Consider the following 26831-nt stretch of genomic DNA (forward strand, 5'->3'; position numbering starts at 1 on the left):
CTAAAAGAGACTTGTTTGAGGACAACAATGTTCATATTCTGGCCAAGGAAGAAAGATGGTTTGGGAGAGGGGTTAAGGAAGCCATCTTTGTTAACCTTGAAAAACCATCTCTCAACAGAGCAGGTGGTCTTAGACATAACCTGTCATCTACTTTCAAAGCCCTTTCAGGAACATTGCTCAGAAGATTTACCTCTCACCTGCCCTCATCAGACTTACACTTCAATGAGGCATGGGACTGAAACCACTCTGATGATGGAGCTAATGACCCATTAAACACTCCAACGACCATTAACACCCCACAGGTGACCTCCATGGACAATCCAGTGGGAGGGATCAGAGCCACCTTTTGTATTTGTTTTTTTTTTTTGTTTTCTTTTTCCCTCACCTAATTCTTTGTTACACCTACAGTATATTAATCAGTGCCCCCACCACCAATTAGAACTTCAAATAAGGTTGCCTAAACTAAACTTTTCAAGCTTCACCATGACCTGGATGACTGAGAATCTTCACAGATATGTGTAATAATCATAAAGCATTCATATCTAAATTGTTTTCATGTTATTTCTTACACCCATGTCTAATTACTTGTGACATGTTATGATAAGCATTTACTGAAAGTAAGCTTTAAGGCCTTTTTAAGGGCCGCTAAAAAAAAAAGGGATAATTTGAACTTTTCTTATACAGATTTCTTTTTCCTTTTTGCCTTTCAGGGCTTCCATAGCTTGCCTTTTTGTATTTATTAAAGGTACACTGAATAAGGAAAGGTGATGTCACTGTGGGCTGTCCATTTCTGACTCATTTCATGCTCCAACAGAAACCAAAGTGAGGCAAACAAAGTAACATTTTCCAAAGAAGACATCAGTTCAACACAGGCAGTAAAATGTGGTTTATATTCCTTTTTCTCCAGGTTTTTGTTTGCTTGAATGTTTCCTGGTCACAGACTGGTAAGTGAAACTTCTTCTACTGGTAGTTGAGGTCGCTAGGAGAGTATACAAACAAGAAATATAATTTTTTGGTTACCTCAATTAAAAAAGGAAATTTTATATACATTTGTTTTTTATCAATATTATTTTTATTCTTATGAGTTATTTTTCTCTTCTTTTTTATGATAAATCATATGTTTCACTTATTGAACATAACGTCACCCATATAGTAAACTGTTTTGTTTACAAGGATTGTTAGTGTCTATGAAATAACAGTTCTAAAAGGCAAAGGGGCAGTCTGTGAAACAATTAACAATAATACTGAGGATTATGTTTTCTTTGCTTTAGTCAGAATTCCTGGCATACTATATTATAATGCTTTATTTACTCCTTGTTTTATTTTCAGTAAACACTTGTGAAATTGGTGTACTGCATCCTCATCTGTATATAAGTGGAATACCTTCAACCGGTGCACCGATCACCGTGGGACACAAGTTGCGTTTTCTCTGTGGTGCTGATTATCAACTGGATGGATCAATGGAAATTGAATGCTTACAAAATGGACAATGGAATCCCTCCTTTCCAACCTGCTCTGGTATGTTTAACTAAATTCCCCATGTAGATTTTCCCTTTCTTTACAGAAACATTTAAGATGGTCAGACACATTTTGATATTACATAATATAACATAAGTTTTTAAAAAAAGGCAGCTTTAGAATGTTATTTTTCATTTATTGAACCAATTGGACCCAATATATAAAAACAATCCATTGGCTTCTTAATCATTTACCTACTTGTTGAGTCAAAGGTTTATGGATACAGCCGATGAGTGTTTTACATTGGTAGAAATTTCGACAGACTCCTCTTGAATTGATTTAATTTCATCTCAGCCATCTGAAATTTTTGTTTATTACTAATTATTTTCATTCAAGGAGAGTCATTTATACTGTTTAAAAGGTCAAGTTACGTTGGAACGTTTTTTCTGCCTTTAAATATTAGGGAACTCATTTTATTATTGATTTTATCAAGATTATCTTTTTGAAATTTTAGATTTGTTTGATGGTCTTAAAGATGTGTGATGGAAAAAAAATATACACAAGATAAATCTGTAATGGGGACAATATTTGTCATTAAACAGTGCATGAAAATACAAGGTGAAATACAAAAGACAATTAAACCAAAACTACTTTTCCAATGATAAGAAAATAAACCGAGATAATAATTTCAGTTTCATTCCAGATCATCTATATGGAGAACCTAAAGAGTCACTGAAAATAGTCACTTCAAATTCAACAGGTCCATCAATTTGAAATCTAATTTGAAAAGTATTTTCTAATCGCAAATTTTAAATTGAAATGTTTAAGAGGAATTTTAAATTGTATTTACTAATCCATGATTAAAAACTGGAATTTGGAAATATATTTTCAAATCCTATTTCATAAATTGATTATAAATAACTTTCCTTATCACTCATTTAAAAAACATAAAAACATCTTATTCAATTTCCATTTTCTTTTTCAGCTTACATTTTCAAATCCTTTTTGAAATTGCATTTTCTTTTAGCTTTACCCCCTCCATTTACCTTTTCTGTGATCCTTCTGGTCCCTTAACACATTGATATCCAGTTTAAGTACGTAATCACAGTTGCTCCTCAGATGTAAACAGCTCCCTGATTGTTCATTTTTTCAACCCAGTGAGGCAGTCTAACCAATTAAAGAGTTTAATTGCTTTCCAGTGTGCTCAGGGACCAGAAGGAGGAATATCAAATTATGACCATGGTGAACAGATTGACTACTTTTGCCTGAATAACTCTAATTTAGAGGTTGACTCATTAAAAACCAGTGAGAATGGTGAATTAAAAGGAGAGATGCAACGCCTTAGTAAGTCAATATTTTCATTTGCATATTGTATTATTTTTACTATATGATCTAGTGCTGTTCTTTACCATGTTCTTTTCCAGTTGCAATCAAGACCAATAAAACGTTTCATAATAATATATCAGTAATGGGATTATATCAATCAGATTATTATTATTTAATTTGGGAAACTCTTTAAATTTTTTAAATAACAAAGTTGAAATGTAAACTTTGTTACATGACTCTTTTTTCTAAAAGTTCATTAACTACATATAAAATATTGTTAATGGTTTGAAATTACAAGTATTTAAAATGAAAAGAAAAAAAATGACAATAGTCACATGATGTCAGAAATGTTTTCACAAAAGTATATGTATACTATGTGTGTGTCGCCATTAAGGCGATTTATATACAGACTTTTATGATGACACGTTGAGAAAAAATAGGACCTTCTATTTTGATACTGTTTCCTGTAGTTTCCTTACCACTTCCTTCATTGTCATCTATTACTCCACATTCAGTTCCTATCTGCTGAAAATTGTTCCTACTTAAAGAATTCCTGACTTTGAACCAGTGTGCGAAATACCTGTCAATATTTGGGGGGGGGGGTCCCCATCTCCCGATTGTTGCACAATACCGATCTAAATTTTCTCAATATGCGGTAGGCCTATAACATTTCAAAGTCAGCTTTAATGTCAATTCTTCAGATTCACCAGACATTGAAGGACTCAAAAGGACGTTCGTTTCTCATTCACCAACAGTGAAACCGATAAAGTGCACAGGCACAACAGATAAGATCAATTCCTAATACTAAAATTTAAACATTCAATTTCACAATAAAATATAAAATGTACAATAATAAAAAATATGCAATACTTATGCTAGTACAAAAAGGGAGATGGTAATGGCAGCAGAAAAATTATTATTATTACCAATTATGTAAGATATAGCATTTGTAACAGTAACAGTGCAAAAGAACAGTAAATAAATATAGTATTAATAGTAGTGCAGGAGACAGTTTGTCCGGAGTGATTTTTTTTTTTTTGAGGGGGGCTCAGCTTCCTGACAGCTTGGTGGATGAAGCTTTCTGTGAATCTGGTAGAGTGGGCAAGAGCCTGAACAGTCAGTCTATGAAAACAAACACATGCACAAAGACTGTCTGTCTGTCTGTCTGTCTCTCTCTTTCGCACGCACATGTCCTGCTTTAATCCAGTTTCTGACGAATGAAAATGGGTCGAATTTGTGCAGAGGAGGTCCGTTGAGGTCCAACAAACAGGAGTGAAGACCTGCTGTCTTCACACAATCTGTTCCACGTCTGGTTGCCCGTGTTATTAACTGCGGAAAAGCACATGGCTAATTTGCATATGCGAACAGGATTGGCTGGCTCCACTTCGCAAAAAACAGAGCATATTTGTGAATAAAGGATTTGAATTTTAATACTGGACATGTTGAGCTTAAAAACATTTTAGTGACCATTAGCGACAAAAAAATAATTTATGTCCTGCCCTCACTCTTAGCTTAGCAGGTAGATAACCATCATTTCCAATAACCACACCGTAAGCCTTTTCTTTGGATTTATTGGCTGGTATGGATGGATGAATGAATAGTCAAACTGCAACAAACAAATAATGTGCATAAGTCTTTGTGTAAACAGGCACAATTCCAAATAGACACAATTCTCCTAAATAATAAACTCAACGTATTCCCTGAATATGTACAGAAACACATGACACAAACAACATGTTAACATTAGCCGCTAGCTAGCGGCATCGCTAACGGCTAGTTAGCGCGTATGCTAGCGGCTAGTTAGCGCGTATGCTAGCGTCTTTTTAAACTTCTCTTCTCGGAGACGTTTCTTGTAATAAACCTCCAAACACAACATGAAACATAGTACTATATGTACTTAAACGAAATACACCCTTCACATCAAATTACATGCTGTACTGGCAAAAAACGCAGCACAGTGAGAACAAATTCAACTATGCAGCGTTTACTCGTTAAACAGGAAGACACCAACTGCTCAACTTCTGGTGCTTTCAAAATAGGACTATATCAAATATTATACATAAGAAAGCTTATAGTATATAACTTAGAAACAATACGCAAATATGAGCAATGGCTTCCTAAAGAGCCAGAACACCGTATTTCGCACTCTGCTTTGAACGATGCTAGAAGCAAAGTCATAAGTAAAAGTCATTGTTAAGTTAAATAATTGATAGTTTAAGTTAAGTTTATAGTAGATAGAAAATGTAATAAATAGCTTAAAAACATTGGTTTTATTCATGTATTTACTAGGATAATTCATCAGACTTTATGTGAAGCTAAACTTAAAATTAAAAATAGTCTAACTTTGATTTTGTTACAGTTTCCACTCTGCCATGTAATGCTGGATTCTTCAAGTAAACAACAGTGAAACATTAACTACAGAACAGACTCCTGGTTATTGCATCAGAGTTTAACTTGTTTGATAACTTCAGCTAATACACTGCACTGAGGACAACGCAGTGGAAAGACTGAGAAGTTAGCACTGAACATCGAGTCAGGATGGAAACTAGATCTAATAAATCAAGCAAAATTGGAAGCAACTGTCAATTATCTGCTTCATCAACCAATGCTTTACTTCGCGCACGAGCAAAGGCAGCAGTTGCTAAAGTGCATGCCGAATATGCTGAGCAAGAAGCCAAAGCTAGGATAGAAAAAATTAAAAGACTCTTTGTCCAACAAACAGTCATGAAGGCTAGTCCACCACTAACGCAGCCAATTGCCACTCTCAGTTATAGCCCGAACAACCCCTTTGTTTCATACCACCAGCAGCAGGCAGTGTTGGGCATGTTACTTCGAAAAAGTAATTAGTTATAGTTACTAGTTACTTCTCCCAAAACGTCACTGAGTTACTAACTGAGTTACTCCACAATAAAAGTAACAAGTTACTAGTAAAAGTAACTATTGCGTTACTTTTGCATTTCTTGCCCCCGTAACACTTACCACCCAGCCCCCACCTTCTCGCCGTGTGTTTCAAAAGCCACCTGAAAGAGTGGACGACAAAGACAAATACCTGCAGAGAGTTTTGCATTTATTGCAACTCAACGTAAATGACATCGGGGGGAACGCTATCTGACGGGCCTTTAAACTCCGTCAGATAGCGTTCTCCTCTGCTTAAAGCTGCAGTCTGTAACATTGAGAAGAGAGCAGACTTCGACTGAAAATTTGAAGAAAAACAGGTTTCACGCCACTCCCCCACCCTCTCTGCTTCACTCATGCCCCACCTCCAAGCTCCACCCCTCTCACAGCATCTGCGCAGCTACCGCATGCGACCAGAAGCGTCCAAGCAGCGTACGCGGCATGGAGTGTGAACAGGTAAGAGCGATAACACTCACCTCCAAGCAGCTAGATATAAGATGCTGGTTATACCGAAGTTTGCCGTGTAAGCAGTTGTCGGCAGGGGCATTAAGGGCAGTTTCTCTTTCGCTGGTGGCTGTCGCTCCTCCATGACTTCCACGCGAATCCTCCTGACTGCGGCAGCCGGGCGGCAGCGGCAGGTTAAGCGGTGAGGTGGGGGGGGGGCGTCGCGGGATTCAGCGTGTGTGAGCTGTGATTGACACTCCATCAGACGCTTCTCTGGCTGTGATTGGTTGTTTTGACTCTCATCCCGAATTATTCTTTCCAGATTGAAATACAGGCAGTATGCGGGACCAATTGAAGCAGTTTTTTTCAGAGGTTACACATCACATGTACTGCTGTCTGGGCATAGGGACAGTTTTAGCCAATATGACAAAAAAGTGATTTTTAAAAACTTACATACTTCAGCTTTAACATGGGGGGAACGCTATCTAATGGGCTTCTAAACCCTGTCAGATAGCGTTCCCCTCTTCTTAACATGGGGAGAACGGTATCTGATGGGCCTAGAAACCCCTTAAGATAGCGTGCCCCTGCTTATAATGGGGGAACAGTATCTGATGCGGTGTAAATACCATTAGGCTGGGTATCATCTCCATCCCTGCCACAAAGCCCATCAAATAATGTTGAAAATTAAAAATACAGTAGGTTGAAAAGGCAGAGCATCTATCTATCTATCCATCCATCCATCCATCCATCTCAGAAACCCCGTCAGATAGCGTTTCCCCTGCTTAACATGGGGGGAACGGTATCTGATCCGGTATAAATGTCATCAGGCTGCATGACCTGTACTCATGGGTGTGAAGTTTTTTAACAGTGCGTTCAGATCTGGTGAGTGTATGAAATTAATAACTGGGGATGTGTAATTCTGAAATCCTAATCCTATCCTTTGGCTTGTTATAGATACTGCAATATACATACATACATACATACATACATACATACATACATACATACATACATACATACATACATACATACATACATACATACATACATACATACATACATACATACATCCATCCATCCATCCATCCATCCATCCATCCATCCATCCATACATCCATACATACATACATACATACATACATACATACATACATACATACATACATCCATCCATCCATCCATCCATCCATCCATCCATCCATCCATCCATCCATCCATCCATCCATACATACATACATACATACATACATACATACATACATCCATCCATCCATCCATCCATCCATCCATCCATCCATCCATCTAGATGTATACTATACTATAAAATATGGATCTCCATCCCTGCCACAAAGCCAATCAAATCTTTAAAATAAAAAATACTGTAGCTTAAAAAGGCAGGGTATCTATCTATCATCCATCCATCCATACCGATTTCTCCCTTTGATCGTTCACGCTCTCCGTAGTTCCCCTGTGGTGCGAGCACCGGGCGGCCGTTACGCGCCTTTAGCAAGCATGCGCATTTCCTGACACTTGCATGGTGAATCGTGTCACCTGCGCTGTGAGGAGACGCAGGGAAAACCGTATCTGATGGGGAAACACAGCTCGACGTAACACTGGAAATCTGGAAAACCCTGTTTTGCTGCTGGAGTCCTCCTCACTCTCCATCTCTCTGTGTGCTGTACGTTAACACCCCTAACAGCCAATCTCATCCTCCCCTCTCTCATGACAAGGCGCGCACGGGTCCTATCATGAAAAAAAGGTTAATTGTGCGACGTGAGTAATGTGCAGTAACGGGGTGTCGGCAACGGTAACTGCGTTATAGTTACAGTCAAAGTAATTAGTTAGATTACCTTGTAACTAAAAAAGGTAACGGCATTAGTAAGGTCATTACTTTCAAGGCCATTCTCCCATCACTGGTTGCAGGTGTTTTCATATGACAGCAGAAAAAATTTGGATTTTACAGACTATGACTTGGACTATGCACCACCAGCAGTCAAACAGTCAGTCAGCCAAAATCTATTTTCCCCAGAAAGGCCCTGGTTAATTCCTAGATCAGTGAATAGATTATTGGGGCTCCATATTTCCATCCCCAGCAGACCAATACTCAAAGTATTCCTGCAACTGAACACCTGGCACAATATTTAGCTCGGCGTGACCTAGTGAATACAAGTCTGTATGAGTTTGGAATTGAGCATATAGTATCCAAGTTGCCTAATGGACTCCAGGAAAGAAGGATCTCGGTCGGTTCTTAGTATAAAGAACAAAATAGAGGACGGTTCCCAACGTTCAATTACTTCATGAAATTCATATGTTATGAGGCCAAGAAAAGAAATGACCCCAGCTTTGCCCTTTTATATGTCACTACAACATCTGTCAGGACCAAAAGTACCAGAATGACCACCCAGACAAAGCCATTAAGGCTTACATCATATTAGACGACCAAAGTAACCTGTTGTTGGCCAAGTCCAGTTTCCTCGACAAGTTTGACATTCCCACTAAGCCATATCCTTACCAACTGAAAACATGTTCTGTGCTAGTGGAAACTTCTTGCAGAAGGGCATCAGAATGTATTGTGGAGTCTCTCAATGGGTAAGTTACAATTCCCTTACCACCACTCACTAAGTGTAATGACTTACCTGATAATAGGTCCGAAATTCCCACACCAAGTGCTGCTCTTCATCAACTCACCTGTCAAAGGTAGCAGAACACATCCCAGAGCTGGACCCCACAGCTGAGATCCTCCTGCGACTAGGGAGAGATGCAATCAGAGCACACAAAGTACGGGAACAACTAAATGGCCCCGCTAATGCGCCCCAGACAACCAAGGCAACAGCTTTCCAATAACCGCAAGTAAGCATTCAAAAGGTTCAAATCCCTCCAACGCCAATTCAGAAGAAAGCCAGAAATGCAACAGCAATACGTGGAATACATGGACAAACTGCTGAAAAACAACCATGCTGAGGTGGCACCAGAGCTAAAAGCAGAAGAGTGCTGGTATTTACCAAGCTTTGCAGTGTAGCACCCACAGAAACCTATTCCAATCAGGGTAGTGTTTATTTTAAGTGCCCAACAGTCTGGGATCTCCTTGAATAATGTGCTCTTAACTGGACCAGATATGAACAACTCCCTTTTAGGAGTGCTCATGCAGTTCCGAAAGGACAAGTTCGCTGTGATGGCGGATATTCAACAAATGTTCTATTGCTTCCTTGTGGCAGAAAAGCACAGAAACTACCTGCGATTCTTATGGTTCAAAGACAACAATGTAGCCAAAGAGGTAATTGACTACAGAATGAGGGTTCATGTCTTTGGAAACAGCTCATCTCCTGCAGTGGTGTTCTATAGGCTCAGAAGAGCCATCAGAGATGGCACAGAGAAATATGGAGCAGACACAGTCAACTTCGTCGAACGCAACTTTTACGTTGAAAACGGCCTCTGTTCTTTCTCAACTGATAGAGAGTCTATCGGGCTGCTACATAGGACTCAAGCTTCACTTGCTGAGTCTAACTTAAGGCTCCACAAATTTGCCTCAAACAATCAAGTTGTCTTGGAAGCCTTTCCAAGCCAGGACTGCATACAACCAAAAAAGGATGTGGACCTCAGCAGAGATAAGTCACCCACCCAAAGAAGCTTGGGGCTTTTCTGGGAAATAGCAAGCACCATCTTAAGCAGGGGTCACCAACCTTTTTAAAGCCGGGGGGCACTTTGTGGCTACTGAGTCATAGGAAGGGCTACCAATACCGACCTATGAACAAGAGGGATGAGTGTTTTATTGTTAACTTCTCATATCTAATTTTCTTTTGAATATTGTAATTTTGAATTCTCCATAATATGATGAAAGGGTTAATATAATGAAATGATATATAAATGATTAAAAAAAGAGCAACAGAATAAAAAAAAATAAACGCATTGGTGACCCTGGTGTAAAGCTACTTTTACCCTTCTTGTTTACATTCTCTTAGGGTCTTCAGGTTGTTCACATCCCCCACAGATTGCCAATGCAGACACCCGTTCATCTACTAAATTAAATTACCAAGAGGGTGAAAGAGTTGAATACAGCTGTTTTCCTCGATATACTATGGAGGGTGATCCATTTAAAACCTGTAGAAATGGCATGTGGGAAGGGATGATGAGATGCTTAGGTAAGTTTTACATTTTGAGTTTGCATATTGTACTGTTTCTGATATGTGATGCAAAGGGTTTATTTTATGGTGAAATAATTGCTGTTGTGATTCTTTCAGTTGAGAAAAAGGATATTAAAATGTGTAATGGGACCATATTAGCAATGGTATTATTTAAAACTAGATAAAGCTAAATCATTTCATAGGGGACAGTTAATAAGACACATATCTTTATAAAATAGTGTTACGGAAATATTTTATCTTTTATATAAGTGTCTCTACTGACCATCTTCCCTAATAAAACTCTTAATTTTAGGACATGCAGTCTCTGTGATATTCTGGCGCATGTAGAGACGCTTTATTCCACAGGTTGTGATGGGATAATGGAGTAATCATATAGAAATGATCACTCATGCTGTAGCACTTTTTTCTTTTCTTTTTTTTTTTTTGCTGCTTCTGCTGCCTTATTAGCGTGCGGTCTGTGTGTAGGAGCAAAAGCAACATCATTTTGACTTTTGAGTTGGCTACACAATGCATTTCTCTGTTCCTCTTTCCCTGCCAGAAATTTCTTGCATAAACTTGGAAACTTGATTTTGATGTCATCTCTCTTTTGAAGTGTGCATCTAGTGGTTAAACATGTATAATAAAAGACAGTGAAATAAAAATTGAAATTAGTTGCTTCATTTTGACTTCAGTATTAAAAATACACACCCAAGCCCTATTACACTAGTACGTTAATGATACTTAATGTCCTTCAGCTTTTGAACATATTTCATTATAATCTTACATAATATGTCAAGTATCATTAAATAAACACTCTAATTTTAAAACATACATATACAGCCACGGTTGCTTCCTTTTTTAGTACCTGCTCTCCCTCTATCTCTCTCTCTTCACTGCTCCTCTTGCTGCTCAGCCCAAAGTGGAGGGTGTTTTTATTCAGCCTTTTCCTCGTCATTCTGTTTTACCTTTACAGAAGTATAACAACACAGTCAAATACTATGGAAGCAAATCGTTAACATTGTTGTGATTCAATGGGGGCCCAGCAATCAGGGACGTCATATAAATGTTGTGATTTTATGTTCTGTTCTATTCCCAGCCCGCTGGGAATTTTTGTTGATGATACTTTAAGATGTTTAATGCCCTCCCCTGTAGGGGTGGTAAAATATCTTATTTAATCGGATATTATTTCAGCTGTTATATACTGTTTATGACACACATCCTACTAACTGTGTGTTAGAACAATAGATGAAAGAGTGATTCGAGCACTGATCATGGTCAAACAGTTAATTTTGCACATACATGGAATAAATTCACCACAACTTCTGTTCAAAATATAAGACTTTATTGACAAAAATCATTCAGCTCCAAGTCAAACATATTTTAGTTTAACACTCTGAACTAAGACTAGTAAAACTCAACTAAACTAAACTAACTACTTTGTACGAAGAGGAAGGGTAAAACGGTTGAAAAATATATTACAATTTAAGATTGTCATGTTGGGTTATGGAAGCTAAACCCAAACGCAGAACACCACGGAGACTGAGAAAAAGTTCAACAGTTTATTTGTGAGAAAACACAATCCAGGTTATTGTACTGATATAGGATGAGTCCGGGCTGATCAAACAGAATACTCTGAACTGTGGTTCAGGCTGGGAGAGGAAACCAGAAGAGTTCAGAGGCAGAGGGATTAGCAGAGGGCTAGGCAGCAGCAGGGCTAGGCTTCTGACTAGCTGAGATTTGATCCGGGGGTTGCTCTAAGTTCTCTTCCAGAGAACAGGCGGGCAGATCCAGACTGCAGAGCTCCTGGTTGGCTACCAAGAGCAGGAAGACAGGTCTTTGATGATGAGCTCATCCAGAGCTCCTGAGATACGGCAGGCAGATATCAGCAAGAGGGACTCCTCCAGAGTCCCAGGGTTCAGTCAGGTTTCTTCCTAGAAGCAAAGAAGACAAAACTGATCAGGTGCTGGATCTGGTTTCAGTGGAGTCAGAGGATCAGACAGGCTGGTTGGCTCAGGGTTGCTGTACCGTGATTTACAAAAACACTCTGGCGTCGGGGTGTTGTCCACAGCCCACTTAAGTACTGGTCCCCTGATGAGCAGATGAGAATCAGCTGGTGAAGGCAGCTCCAGGTTCAGGAGATCCAGTACGCCGTCTGGTGGAGGAAAGTAGACAGCACCCCAGATCCCAACAGAAAAACATACAAACAGGAAGGGATCCTCGGCGCCCTCTGGAGGGCAAGCCTCTGGATCCCAACAAAGATGTATTCTGTGTTTGAAACCAGTTTTTCTGGAAGAATTTGGGATATGATCAAATTAGCTTTTCACTAATTTTAAAGAAATTGGAACGTTTTTAGACCAACTCACAATGCAAATCCAAGAGGTAAATAAAACATTATTTGGCCAAATTATGTTTTATTGAATGATTTGCTTAATCAAGAACCAAAAATGTTTAGTTAAATGATTCTTTACCCTCCTTGAAATAGCTAGCAGCGAATAGACATCAGGATTGGTAATGGAAATGTAATGAGCACCTGAGGAACATATGAACACTAATGTTACATCAGTGTTTAAATCCTTAGTGAATAAAGCTTGTCTAAGCTTTAGCAACAGCTCAACACATATTCCTGTAGCATAGTATGCAGTCCATTCTTTAGCATCACTTAGTGTTGTCTTTACTCAGCAGTAAACACACAATATGATTAGCATCATCAAATGACATATTGCTTGTTCTGTCCCTAATCATGACAGACCTGCAAACCTTTTTTCATGTCCCTTTGAAAAGCTTGAGTTTCATCCAGTTTAGCAGCTCTGCAGACAGGGGTTCCTTTGTCTCAGTCTCACAGCAGGGGTCCCCTCAGGCTCACACCCAGGGAATGGTTCTCATCCAGTTTGGCTCTATAAGTTCTGAAACTCAAGAGAAATGTGTTGCAAAAGGTATGTTTGCAGCAGTGCGGTTCTGAAAGGTTCTGACTTATCCTTGATGGTTCTGGGGATCTGGTTCCCTGAGGCCCGCATCTCCACTGTGGGCCACAGTGGGCCCCAGCTTTGAGCGCAAGAGCAGAAGAGACCAAGGCCCCGTCCACACGAAGTCAAAACGAACACGAAACGCTGATATTTTCCAAAACGTTTGCCGTAAAGACGGAGACGTAAAATAAATGTGAGCGTCCACACGAATGCATGAAAACGCTGCAAAATGTATGCCAGGCCTGTAAGTGGCGCTGTGGTGCCAAAGCAAAAATAAGCGACGAAATGTTGGGCATGTGCACTAATATTTATACATGGTTGCCCTGCGGGTCCATTTTCGTGGTTAAGTCAAATTCAGGTGCTGAACTATGTCGTCGATATTGCTCTGTTCTTCCTGGAGATATTCCAGAAGAAGAAGATTCTGTTGTAAGCCCGACAGCAGGGTGAGTAGCATTAGCAACGGCGCCATTGTTGTTGTGATACTGGTCGCGCATGCGTGTTTAGAGGCGACGCTATGACGCATGCGTGTAAAAAAAAATATGCGGTTAGGGCGTAAAGATGGAAACGCGAAAACGGCATTTCGAAATCTTCCCACTCTGAAGGCTGAATAAAAAAAAGATCGTTTACAGACCCCCGAAACGCCGGCTTCGTGTGGATGAGAGGCTGGTTTGGTGAAAAATTTGTGCGTTTAGGCCAGGGTTCGTCTTCGTGTGGACGTGGCCCAAGAGCAGAAGGAGGCAAAAGAGAAAGAATCCTGTGTGCTCTGTGGTTTTGTTCTGTCTCCCAGAGAGGGGGTAGGTTTTCACACCTCTGCTGGTTTCCATGTGACTTGCATGAGGCTGCTTTTCCTGAAAAAAAAAGGGGGGGGGCTGCAGAAGTCACCCAGCTGTTATTCACCAAAGCTGCGTTTTCTTCTCTGGTCATCCTATCAGGATGAAATATGGACACTGGTTCCCAAAGTCCAAAAAGTATGATCATGGCATATGGCACAACAACATATTTCAAATGAAAGAGCATTTTCAGAAATGCTTTTTCATTCTAAGAATGTGGATGCATTGTTTGACTCATAAATGAAATTAGTAATCAATCATCCTGTTTGCATTTTTACTTTCTTCTTTAACACTGCTCATCCTTTTACTTAAATAAAAAGAAAAAGACATTTAAATTTTATTTTTTTAAATGTTAACCAGCAAATACATACCAAAATTCAATTTGAGATGTAAAATTTGAAAATGTAAAAGCATTTCCAGAAATGTTTTTTCATTTTAAGAATGTGGCTGCATTATTTGACTCATAAATGAAATTAGTAATCAATCATCCTATTTGCATTTGAGACTGCACATTTTATGCCATAATCAAAGAGAAAAAACACCGAACATTGCTTTTTCTTTTTCATGGTCTGTCAGCAAAGTACTGTCCATAACTCGAAAACAAAAAAGCATTCTGAGCGGCGCACAGCAGAATGACGTCAGCAGCTGCTCTTCCTCCGGTCCTTGTTGACCGGGCTACCCATCTTGTTCGTTAGGGGGCACTGTGCATGTCTACATTGCATTACATTGTAAGCGTGCCGGCGGGAAACTCAGGAGCAGTCGGTGTTGCCACAGGTCTGTTAGAAGCAGGCACTTGCTCTAAAGCAGCAGCGGCCTCCCTCAGTAGTTCTGCCACTGTTTTAGTCATTGAGGTCGTTCAGTATGTCCCGATAGTCAGAGCCGACAATTCAACCAGTTTCCCGAGCAGCTGCTGACGTCACTCTGCTGTGCCCGCCACTCAGAATGCTTTTTCGTTTTCAAGTTATGGACAGTACTTTGCTGGCAGACCACGAAAACGAAAAAGCAATGTCCGCTGTGTTTTCTCTTTGATTATGGCATAAAATGTGCAGTCTTAATGAAGAAAATGCAAATGCAAATAGGATGATTGATTACTAATTTGATTTATGAATCAAGTAATCCACCCATATTCTTAAAATGAAAAAGCCCTTCTGGAAATGCTTTTTGATTTTTTAATTTTACATTTCAAATAGAATTTTGGTATGTATTTGCTGGGGTGCATTTCCTTTTTCATTTTAATTAAGTAAAAGGATGAGCAGTTTTAAAGAAGAAAATGAAAATGCAAACAGGATGATTGATTACTAATTTCATGTATAAGGCAAACAATGCAGCAACATTCTTAAAATGAAAAAGCATTTCTGAAAATGCTTCCATAAAATACTGAACTGATAGAAATGAAAACAAAATGCCATTTTAACATCACATTTCAACAGGGTTGTAACACTGTGTGGATTCCTTTCAGCTTATTGTGAAAAGCTTAGTAATTCAAGACTAGCGGTTGAAGAAGCTATGGAAAAACAGAGATATATTGAAGGAGAAGTGATTGAGTACGTGTGCACTTCTCCGGGTGTAAAAGCAGGAGGAGATGCAACATGCAGGAACGGCGAGTGGACAAAAACTAAAGAATGTCCAGGTAAGAAAAAATATTTATTTAGACTTTGGCCTAAATAAATATAGTTTCTAACACGTTAAATGATGTATAATAACTCACAGGAAATGTGTTGGTTCTTATTAGTGCCAAGTACTGTGCTTATTACTACATATTAATGAGTGGTAACTAACTCTGTCTAAAATTTAGACAGAGTTAGTTGAAAACGTTTTTGTGTTTTCTAACTTGTTTATGTCTATTTTGTTTTTTTAGGCATTCCTTGTAGACTTCCACAATTGGGTCCTGGTCTTGGAATTTCTGGATTTGCACACAAAAATAATCTGGTGGATTCTGGAAATAAAGTACGATTTTACTGCAGAGAAGAATATGACATAGAGGGCTCTGTTGAAATTCTGTGTTTAGAAACTGGAGATTGGGATGCCCCACTGCCAACCTGCTCAGGTATGTTCACTTCCTCTTTTGGGCAGCCTTGTAAACACTGAAACCAATCTGTTCATACGGCATCTTTAAAACCAGTTATTTTAAAAATTGTTAATAAAATTCTGTTGATCTTTTCCTATCTGCAAAAATTATCCACAGTGCTCCTCTGAAGAATGTTTACATGTAGGAAGATTTATATTACTGACTGACGACAACTTTATTCATTAGTCCGCAAGCATTAGTTCACATTCTGTCTCATCATTCTCACATATGTGAACAAGCTTTCATTCATTGGGTTTCTATTACGAAAGTGTGCAAGAATATGGCAATATTCTGTTTATTTTGAAAATGCAATTGCTGTGTTTCCATTAAATTAGAAATATAATTACAATTGCACATGGATATATTTGTTCACTACCCTGCGACAGATTGGAGACCTACAGATAGTGGTCTATCAAGAGGAGAAGAGTTCCCCTCCATAGACTACACTGGCCGATGGATGGATGGATGGATGGATGGATGGATGGATGGATGGATGGATGGATGGATGGATGGATGGATGGATGGATGGATGGATGGATGGATGGATGGATGGATGGATGGATGGATGGATGGATGGATGGATGGATGGATGTTCATATGATAAATTAAAAACAACATGGCAGTGGCAAATGTTAACACATGATATATCCATATATAAACCACGACACTGGCATTCCTCATGTTTGATGAAGCAAACTACAAAAATACACCTACGTCTCCTCATGATTCAAATTATGTCGTTCCATCATACTTCTTTCAGTTATCTTCTTTGTCCTTACACATGACAGAGCATTCCAGATGATGATCACATAACTTGTGTGGAGTGGAAAAAAGTGTTTCCAAATATAATACCGGTAATATAATAAATACCACAAGATCACTTAATCAAAGCATAAAGCACTTTAAAATTTGCTGTTTCCTTTCAGCAAATTAATTTTCATAATAAAATGTTGCGCAATTTAGTGGTTTATGGTGACACAGCGTTCACTAAAGAAAAAGTACAATGTTATTTTGATTATTTATTCAAAATTAAAAGTTGAAGGTAACAAATGAGTAATAATTGGTTTAAAACTTTTTTTACTGTTATAATGGGGGTGTTGGGAATATTGTGACACCAGTTTTATTTTAAGATATAACCTCTGTTGCTAATGTTGTAAACCATCTCTTGTTTTACAGAGAAATGCAGAATACCAAATCATTCAGAAACTGTACGCACCGCTTCATCTGTGCCAGGCAATGCTCTAGAGAAAGGATTTCAGTTGTCATTCAGTTGTGTACAAAATGTACACATCATGAGAGGGAGTAAAACAATTACTTGTTTGGGAAATGGAAAGTGGAGCGACTCACCACCTGAGTGTGAAAGTAAATCACTTCTTCTTTTATTCACTTTTTTGTACAATTTTGGTTTTGAACTGAAGAAACAGCAAATTCTGAAGGGTGTTAAACACCAAAGTAGAGACATTAATGAAAGTGATAAAAGGGAGGTGTTGGCCTAGTGGTTAGAGAAGTGCACTCTGAAAAGGTTGCAGGTAACCGGTTCGATCTCAATAGCCTGCACTCTGTGTCCCTCTGTGGCACCCTGTGGGGCGGTGGCGTCCATTTTTATTTATTTGTTACCGGTATATTTATTTTGGTCACTTTTCTGGTTACTTTAGTTTATTCTTTGTCAGTATTTAATAACATAACTCAGGTCTTTTAAGTTATTTTTCTTTAAAACAATTCTGTTATGGTTAAAAAAGTTGGTTAAATAAATATTTAATTGGAAGTCTGTGTTTGTGTTCTTTATTAAAATTAAATCATTTAGCAATATCATAAAATGTCCAGGCAGAGCTGCACATAAAATATGGTTTCAAATCTTTTCAGTAATTATCGATATCGATCAATATGCATTTTTTTTTTTATCAATAATCTTTTTTTCTATATCGCCCAGCCCTAGCATCTATACATTAGCCCCATTTACAATACCCTCTGAGTTCGGACCAAGCTTGGATCAGTTAACCGTGCTGAGCTCTGTTCCTCATGACCATTTACACATATCATGTTAGCACGGTTCCTCGCTTCTTTGTGACGATTATGGTGCTACAGCTCTGTAGAGGGAAACAAACAAATCAACAGGGTGGCACCCGTAACATTCAGGAAGTTTGGTTAGAATTTGATAAGAAGGCAGCCTTTGGTAAAGTTACTTGACAGAGTCGGCTTTTGGGAAGTGGATAAAACAAATAAAAGTCTAATCATGGTTTACAGACGCAGAAAAAACAATGACAGACATGGGGTTAATTACACTGCTAAGCAGCGCAGTGAGTGCGGTTCGGTTGTATCTGGCACGATCCGGTTCAGACTGATCTCGGCACGGTTTCACAAGGGTAGTGTTAATGTGGCTATAGAAAGAACCCAAAACAAATAAGTTCAGAAATTAAGTTATGATATCTGGTAAGAGAACTGAACAAATGCAGAAGGATTTGGAGAAGGCACAAGTCAAAACACCAACTGTAATCTATTATTGATCAGAAAGCCATCCTGTCCCTTTTACTGAAAATGAAAATAATCTGTTTCAGTCCTAACTGATGACTTCTGAAAAGGTGTGTCATCACCAAGGTGTCGAAAGAGCAAAATCTCATGAAGGCAACAGTAGGGTGTCTTAATCTTGGTCCTCAAGTACCACTGACTTGCATGTTTTAGACACTTTTCTGTTGACGCATATCTCATTCAAATAATTAAACTGACTCCTAGGTGAACATCATGTGCTGTAGATGGCTGAAATATTTAAGACTTAGACTTCCTTTATTGTCATTGTACAAAGCCACAAAGTGACATTGACAGCAGAATGTCATTATTTGGCTACCGGGTAAAGCAAGGTCTGTAGTTAGGTTACATCATAAATACTGTGGATAATTGAAAAACTACATAAATCTATCTACAAATATAAGATTGCTGAGAAAAAATGATTTTAGTGCAATAGGTAATATGGAGTTGGAATCTGAAAAATAAACAATACAGGTAATAACAAAGACAAGTGTGGTAGCAGGATGGATTAAGAAGTAGAAATGAAATAAAACATCTGATATTTCACTGCATACATAATATTGCACCTTATAAAAATTGCACAATACTATTGCACTTGTCAACCACTAAACAAAAAACAAGAGTTGGATGCTGGGATATTTGTTCATGTGGTGGTGGCATGGGGACAGTGTGAAGTAGCTGTTTATGAGGCTGGATGTTCTGCATCAGATGCTGCAAGAACATCCTACAAGATGCAAGGCGGGGGAACAGTCCATGCTGGGGGTGTGGGGTCAGCGAGGATGCAGTGAGCTTTCGAAAGGAAACGGCTGTCTGCAAAGTCTCGGAAGAAGGGGAGCAGGTCCCAATTATCTTCTCTGCTGTCCTTACCACTCTCTGCAGAGACTTTTAGGTGGAGATATAGCTGGTCAGCAGGCTCTCAGTGATCCCTCTGTAGGAGGCGAAGAGGATGGGGGGGGGGGCTTCTGAACTGTTGCAAGAAGTGCAGGTGTGGTGATGTGCCCTCTTCACCAGGGAGGTGGTGTAGAGTGACCAGCTGAAGTCGTCAGTGATGTGCACCCTCAGGAACTTGGTGCTACTCGACTCCCACGGCTGTGTTGTTAGTGAGAAGGGTGCGTGGGAGAGTCTGAGTCTCCTAAAGTCAAATATGATTTCTTTTGTCTTATCGTAAAAAGAGATCATCTTTTGTCGCCTGACACCAGTCCACCAGATGTCACAACTCCTCCCTGTCGGCCACCTCATTATCATCCTGAATGAGGCCTACAACTGTAGTGTCAACAATGTACTTCAGTTTGTGGTTGCTGTTGTACCTGGAGCGGCAGTCGTGTCATCAGTGTGACTAGCAGGGGGCTTAGGATGCAGCCCCTAGGGGAGCTGATGTTCAGCGAGAAGACACTGAAGGGGCTGCCATCCACTCGGACAGACTGTGATCTGTTGGTCAGAAAGTCATGTAGCCAGTTACACAGGGATGTGTGGATGCCCAGGGGCTCCATTTTGCATACCAGGTTCTGGGCGATGATGGCATGAAATGCTGAGCAGAGGTATAGGAACAGCAACTCTACAGAAGAGTCCTTCTTCTCCAGGTGGTCCAGGCTCAGATGGAGAGCAGTGGAGAGGACATCGTCTGTGGAGCAGCGGTGCTGAAATGCAAACTGGAAAAAGTCAAATGATCGGGGCAGTATGGAGGAGATGTTTTCCTTAAACACACTTTTGAAGCAGTTCATGATGGTGGATGTGAGTGCGCTGGGTTGAAGGTTGTTAAGCATTGTGATGGCTGGTTCCTTTGGCAACGGGATTATTATGGCTGATCCGAATCACTGAGGGATGATGGCCTGTTGCAGTAAGATGTTGAAGATGTTTGTGAGCAGATGTAGTTGCAGTACTTGCAAAAACCACAGACGGGCAGTGATGAACAGAAAAAGCAGAAATCTAGGGGTAAAAAAGAAACAGTTGACATACCACTTCCAAAATGGCAGAGTTCAGTATTATTTATTTAAAAAGTTATGTTTATTAAAGAATAGTAGGTCTATTTATGGCAGCTACACAGAAGTATATGGTGGAATAAAATGGTAGGTTTACCTGCTAAGCACAGAGAGAGATGACAATGGGAAAACCAGCCACCCTGTGAATCCCATATGAACCTTTTTGATTTGTAAATAACACATATTAAAAAAATGTTTTACTTAACAAAAACTGAATGCATTTTATAATATAGGTAGCTGTTCAGACCTTATTTAAAAATAAGTGAAAAGTATGCTGTATTTGATGGAGGCAGAAACTAAAACCCTTGTTTGCACCACAAGCTTGGCCGATAAACTCAACCATGTATGCTGTAGGCCTTTTTTGTGTTTTAGTTTATTTTCTAAAATATTTCTGTTGAAAAATATTTCTGTTGAAGGATGGTTAAAACAAAGCAATGCATGAATTTCATTAGTTCTTTTGTAGAGTTTGTATTTAGATTCAAGTAATTTCTGTGATCATTTTGGCTTTTTGTTCCATGAAATGAGGGTAAAAACTATTTTGTCCGTAAGTGTGTTTGTAGAGAGACAGATTACAAATAAGTTTAATGTGAATGTTTCCTTATTTTCTACTTTCATCTAGGGGCTTTAGGTTGTTCAGCACCACCATCTCTACCAAATGGAGAAACCAGAGGCATACGATTACATTATGACCATGGTGAACAGGTTGAATACTTTTGCCGGGATAACTATAATTTAGAGGGTGGCTCATATAAAACCTGTGAGAATGGTGAATGGAAAGGAGATATGCAATGCTTTAGTAAGTCAATATTTTAATATGCATATTGTATTATTTTTAATATATGATCTAAGAGCTGTTCTTTACCATGGATTTATTGCTGCTCATGTTTTTTCAAGTTGAAATTAAGAACAATAAAATGTGTCATTATAATATATCAGTAACTGAATGATATCAATCAGATTATTATCATTTAATTTGGGTAACTCTTTACATTGTTTCAATAACAAAGTTGAAATGTAAACTTTGCTTCATGACTCTTTATTGTACAAGTTCATTAAATACATTTAAAAATATTATTAGTGGTTTGAAATTACAAGCATTTCAAAAATAAAATACAAATGACAATAGTCACATAATGTCAGAAAAATCTTACAAAACGGTATGTATACTATGTGTATATTTGAAAAAAGTGTGATCAAGCCCCATCTAAAGCTACTTTTCCATTCCTGCTTACATTCTCTTAGGTTCACACTGCAGCCTGAAGTGACCCCAATCCGATTTTTTTGAAACCTGGATCTGATTTTTTCATGGCTATCTGAAAAACACATCCGATACGATTTTTTCCAATCTGACCCAGGCCAATTGGCTATGTGGTCCTGAATCCGACACGAATTTGATCTTTTCAGGTGCGACCTCTGTCTGAACAGCCAGGTCACATTCACCCGACCTGAACGTCATTAATAGCCGACATAGGTCACTATTCTGCTTCTTGCGACACAAAAGCGGCAAGAAAAACAAACACCATGGCAGACGATGATGCGGAGAGCAGTATTTATGTTTAACCATCTTGAAAAGATTGAGGTTTTTTTGTTTGGTAAGTTTGCTAAATGCGCTCCAGCACTACATCCATGTTTACTTCCGTAAACAAGAAGCACAGTGGCCTGTGACGTCATTGCGTCCTCTACTGCGCATGAGGGACCCTTAAGCTGTATGAATGCAGTTCACGCAGTAGGTCACATTCAAGTCGCATATATTTGGAAATGTGAATGGAAAAAAAAGATTTCACAAAAAAAAATGGAATTGAGCATCAAGGCCTGCCATGTAAAAGTAGCCTAAGTGTATAGCGCACTGAAGCTTGCATTCAGCAGACAAACTAAAAGTTTCAAAACAGGTTTATTTAAAAACAACCAAAAGAGGACAGCAGAAACTCCTTGGAGTGGGTTCTCTTATTGTCTGCTGAGACAGGAAACCCAGATCAGCAACAACAATGATGAGCAGAGAAGACTACGAAATAGTCCTTTTTCCAAATACGTCGTCGCCCTTTCTTTCTAGGACCCTCAGCACAAAACTGCACAAATTGCAAAGGCAGTGCGGTTTACTATATTGAGCTTAATATCCCCCTTCTATTTGTTTGGCTTCAGGATAGAGAGCTACAGAGCAGCTCCATCTCACTGCGGACCTGAGTCCGAAGTGGTTTTAGTTGTACAGTGTGAGAAGGGTAGATCGCATGAGAGCGTCGGGCCGAACATAAATCGTGAGCTATGACTCACAATGTTTGAGGAAACCCTGCAATTAGTCGTACGGTGTGAGCAGCAGATGCGTGCAATGATTGAAAAAAATTGCAGTGTACGCCCTGCTTAAGCCAGATTACCAAGAGGGTGAAAGAGTTGAATACAGCTGTTTTCCTCGATATACTAATGAGGGTGATCGATTTAAAACCTGTAGAAATGGTAATTTATTTTACATTTTGAGTATACTACTTTAAACTATTTTACATTTTGAGTTTGCATGTTGTACTTTTAAATTTACTTCTGAAATGTGATGGAAAGGGATTTATTTTATGGTGAAATAATTGCTGCTGTGATTCATTCAGTTGAGAAAAAGGATAATAGAATGTGTAATGGCACCATATCAGCAATGGTATTATTTAAGATTAGATAAAGCTAAATCATTTCATACGGGACAGTTAATAAGACACATATCGTTATAAAGTATTGTTATGGAAATACTTTGTTCAAGTGTCTCTACTGACCATCTTTTCTAATAGAGCTCCTATAATTATAAGACATACAGTCTCTGTGATATTGTGGCGCATGCAGAGACGCTTTATTCTTAGCAGTATAGCTCCAGAGTTACACAATTGATGCCTTTCAGTCTGATATATTCAATAAATTTAATCATTTCACAAAAAAGTGTTTATCTGATCAGACCAGCAATTTTAAAACTATATAAATGACAAAGTATAAATGTGAAGACCAATGGAGTAACAAAACAGGGGTTATGTGTTCAGGTTGTATGGTTTGACCGTATAAATTAAGAATTAGGAAAATCTCTTTTTTGTATTTCTAATGGTGATATGCAATTAACAAGACCTTGTGAAAAATAACATGAAAAGTTATTTAATCCATATGTTAATTTCAGAGTTTGATCACTTTGATGATTGATTATTATTTAAAAGAATGAATTTATGAACTAACTGAGGATTGTTTTCTGTTTTGTCTTTTTAGGTGCCTGCACTGTGGATGAGCAGTTAATGGAGCAAAATAATCTTAGGTTTACATATAGTTGGCAAACAAAACTGTATGCAGTTCATAAGGATTACATTTCTTTTTTTTGTAAAAGAGGAAGACGTGTCGGCAGAGTGCCAATGCGTGTACAGTGTATTGATGGCGTGATGGAACTGCCTACCTGCCAGTGAAAATTTTCAATGAGCTTATTATAAATATGCAATCATAAAAGTATGCTAATCATCCAATACAAGAAAGTATACAGTATATTTGACCGTTTTAATGGTTATTTCAGTAAAAATATGTCAAGTCTTGTGCTTCTGCTTGTTGCATAGGAAAGTTTCAAGGTTTTCATTGCTTCTGACAGGAACAATATATATGTTCCTCTTTCTTTCTTCTGTTGTTTCAAGATAAAACATGTCAGGAACTATTGATAAATAAACCAATGCAAACATTGACCCCCTGTCAATCTGGTTATTATAAATATGCAATCATAAAAATATATAAATGATTCAATACAGGAAAGAAGTATGCATTTCATTGCTATGGTCATTTAAATGAAAAAAATTATTTAAGTTTTTTTATTCTGCATGTTAATTAGTTACTTTTTTTTTAAGTTGTATGTTTATGTTATAAATTGTTGTTTGAAGAAATATATATAAAGATGTCTTTCTTCCCCACAAAATCACCTTTTAGAATCCTAACTGGTTTGCAATTTCCTCTTACTACTCCTTTTATCCTATATATCTGGTTTTGTGTATTTATTAATTGTAGGATAATTCAGGTAAGTTGCTGTTAACTTTATAAATCTGCTTTAAAAAATAAAAGTAAGAAAAAAGGTCAAAACGTAATAGCTACATTGTTGTGTGGTTAACCCAAACTGTTTTACAATATGGTAAATAGGAAAATGTCATTATATTCATAAACAACTGGACTAAATAAAATGTGTATAAGATCTCAGTAATTGTAAACAATAACAGTCTGTGTGTGATTAATCTATATAATGGGTTTTGGTTGGTGAAGTGAGTAGCCTACTTACGGTACTGAAATAAACAAACTTAAATAATATTCAAATTTAATAAATATGACTTTAGGAAGGCATGTCAATTTTAAGAGAAAACAGCAAAACAAACTACTACACAAGGTCAAATTGACAGCTTTATCCAACAGAAGTAAATGACTGAAAGCAGGCATCCCTTAGATATGATAATATTGGTTACCGGTACATTTATTAGCTGTTTTCTTTATTATTTACAAATACTTGGTATAGAGTACATAGGTGCAGCCATTTGAAAGGCTATTTCTTACATTCAGGATGCAGCAGTCTGTCACTGAAGTAGTTGACGGTGCTGTTGTCATGTCTTTCACAAGCTGAAAAACGTATTTTTTTAGAGTCTTTGTTCTCCCAAACGCTTTAATTCAACAAATATCCCAGGAAAGAGCCGGCTGTCCTGATCTTTTCTCTGATTACTGTCTCTCATATTGTGAAAAATGAATGCTACTCTGGCAAACAACAGCAGAAGTTATAGCTAATGCCACATAATATCTTTATTAGGCTGTCGGGGGCCAAAATATAATTTATATTTAAAAAATTATATAACAGCAATTTCTTTAAACAATTTATAAGATATCATTGCATTTTCAAGGCTTCTTTTAAACTTTGTCCAATAACTACCAGAGTGAAAGTATAGTTTAATGAGAAGATATAAAGTTAGTTATTTATAGTTTATTATAAACAACAATATAAACACTATAATATAGTGTGTTATAAGCTAATTCACAACAGCTGGTTGCGTCAAAATGTTACCACATTTCAGTCCAGTAAACTGGTTTTTCCATTCTTGTGAAATAGCACAGATACAAATTAAATCAACTCCCAAACTGGAATAAGTTTAATGAACTTGAGGATAAGTGTACAAAAAGGAGAGTTATAAACAAAGTGAGGCTTTGCAGGTTGGCTGACCCTGGTGTGTTGACAGAGAGAGCTTTGGCTAGCGGGAAATTACATGGACTGTAGCGACAAATAGATAATTTATTAACAACAAATAATCAAAGTAAACTTCGGAGCAACATAGTTTTAGTGATGAAAATAACGGAATAGAAAAATGGAGAAGAGGACATAAAACAGACATGAAACAGCTGTCAAAGCTGGAAAAGCTGTTATTAAAAATCCATCTACATAGAAAACAGTAGAAATATGTGTAATTGTGGGACTATGGCAGCCTTTGCACTGCTGAAGGACTTTACAAATGCAAGATTGCAGACTGTTTTTTTTTTTCACAGATCGCACTGCTTCCACACAGAACTTTCATACTGAACTCATTTTGCAGAAGAGAAACTCAACCTAAAAGTAAAAACACTGAGTTAGGAAAAAGTCTGCAGTGAATAACAAAAAAAAAAAATCTGATTATTTGAGAGAATATATTTAAAGCTACAGTGTAACTTTTAGCGACATCTAGCGGTCAGACTGCAGCAACATGAACATCTCCCCTCCACCGCTTCTCCCCCCCCCAACAGTACGGCGAGCGTTATGGGACAAAATGTTTTCCACGACGATGAGGTTTGTTTACATAGATAATTTTACAGATAGTATTTCATTAGTCTGTGTAGAGTATAGATTTCATGTAGACTTAAGATAATAAATATACCCGTTATTTTTTCTACATCGTTGTGACGTTTTGGCGATCTCGCAATCGCTAGTTTGTTGGCTCTGCGCTGCCGTAGCGCAAAGATGTCTGCCTCCATGGCTGCGAGAACCGCTCCTATGTAATTATAAATAACGAATTCTAAGGCAACGCAAATATTAAGGTTAAGAGGCTGAGCTCGTAGATGATGATAAATAACATAGTTATGTCTAATATATTACATTTCTGACTGTATATCCCTGTAATTATTACACACTCTAGCTTTAAATCAAAGCTAACATGAAAACGCATCTTTAAACATCAGCTTCATTTTGGTGTCTTCATTAAGAACAAAGTGGAACCGAACCACAAATT

At 38.1% G+C, this 26831-nt stretch overlaps 1 protein-coding gene across 1 annotated transcript; it reads left to right on the forward strand.

Moving 5' to 3' along the window:
- The first annotated feature begins 784 nt into the window (after positions 1–784).
- Positions 785–21872, forward strand: LOC119798779 (sushi, von Willebrand factor type A, EGF and pentraxin domain-containing protein 1-like). The gene is made up of 6 exons (XM_038308390.1): positions 785–944; positions 1330–1518; positions 15896–16084; positions 17282–17467; positions 21227–21403; positions 21850–21872. Exons 1-6 carry the CDS (start codon positions 881–883, stop codon positions 21870–21872), a joined length of 828 nt encoding a protein of 275 aa, XP_038164318.1. The 5' UTR covers positions 785–880.
- Positions 21873–26831: the final 4959 nt, after the last annotated feature.

This window comes from Cyprinodon tularosa, unplaced genomic scaffold (assembly GCF_016077235.1).
Source record: "Cyprinodon tularosa strain WSP-4 unplaced genomic scaffold, ASM1607723v1 ctg636, whole genome shotgun sequence".
NCBI lineage: Eukaryota > Metazoa > Chordata > Actinopteri > Cyprinodontiformes > Cyprinodontidae > Cyprinodon > Cyprinodon tularosa.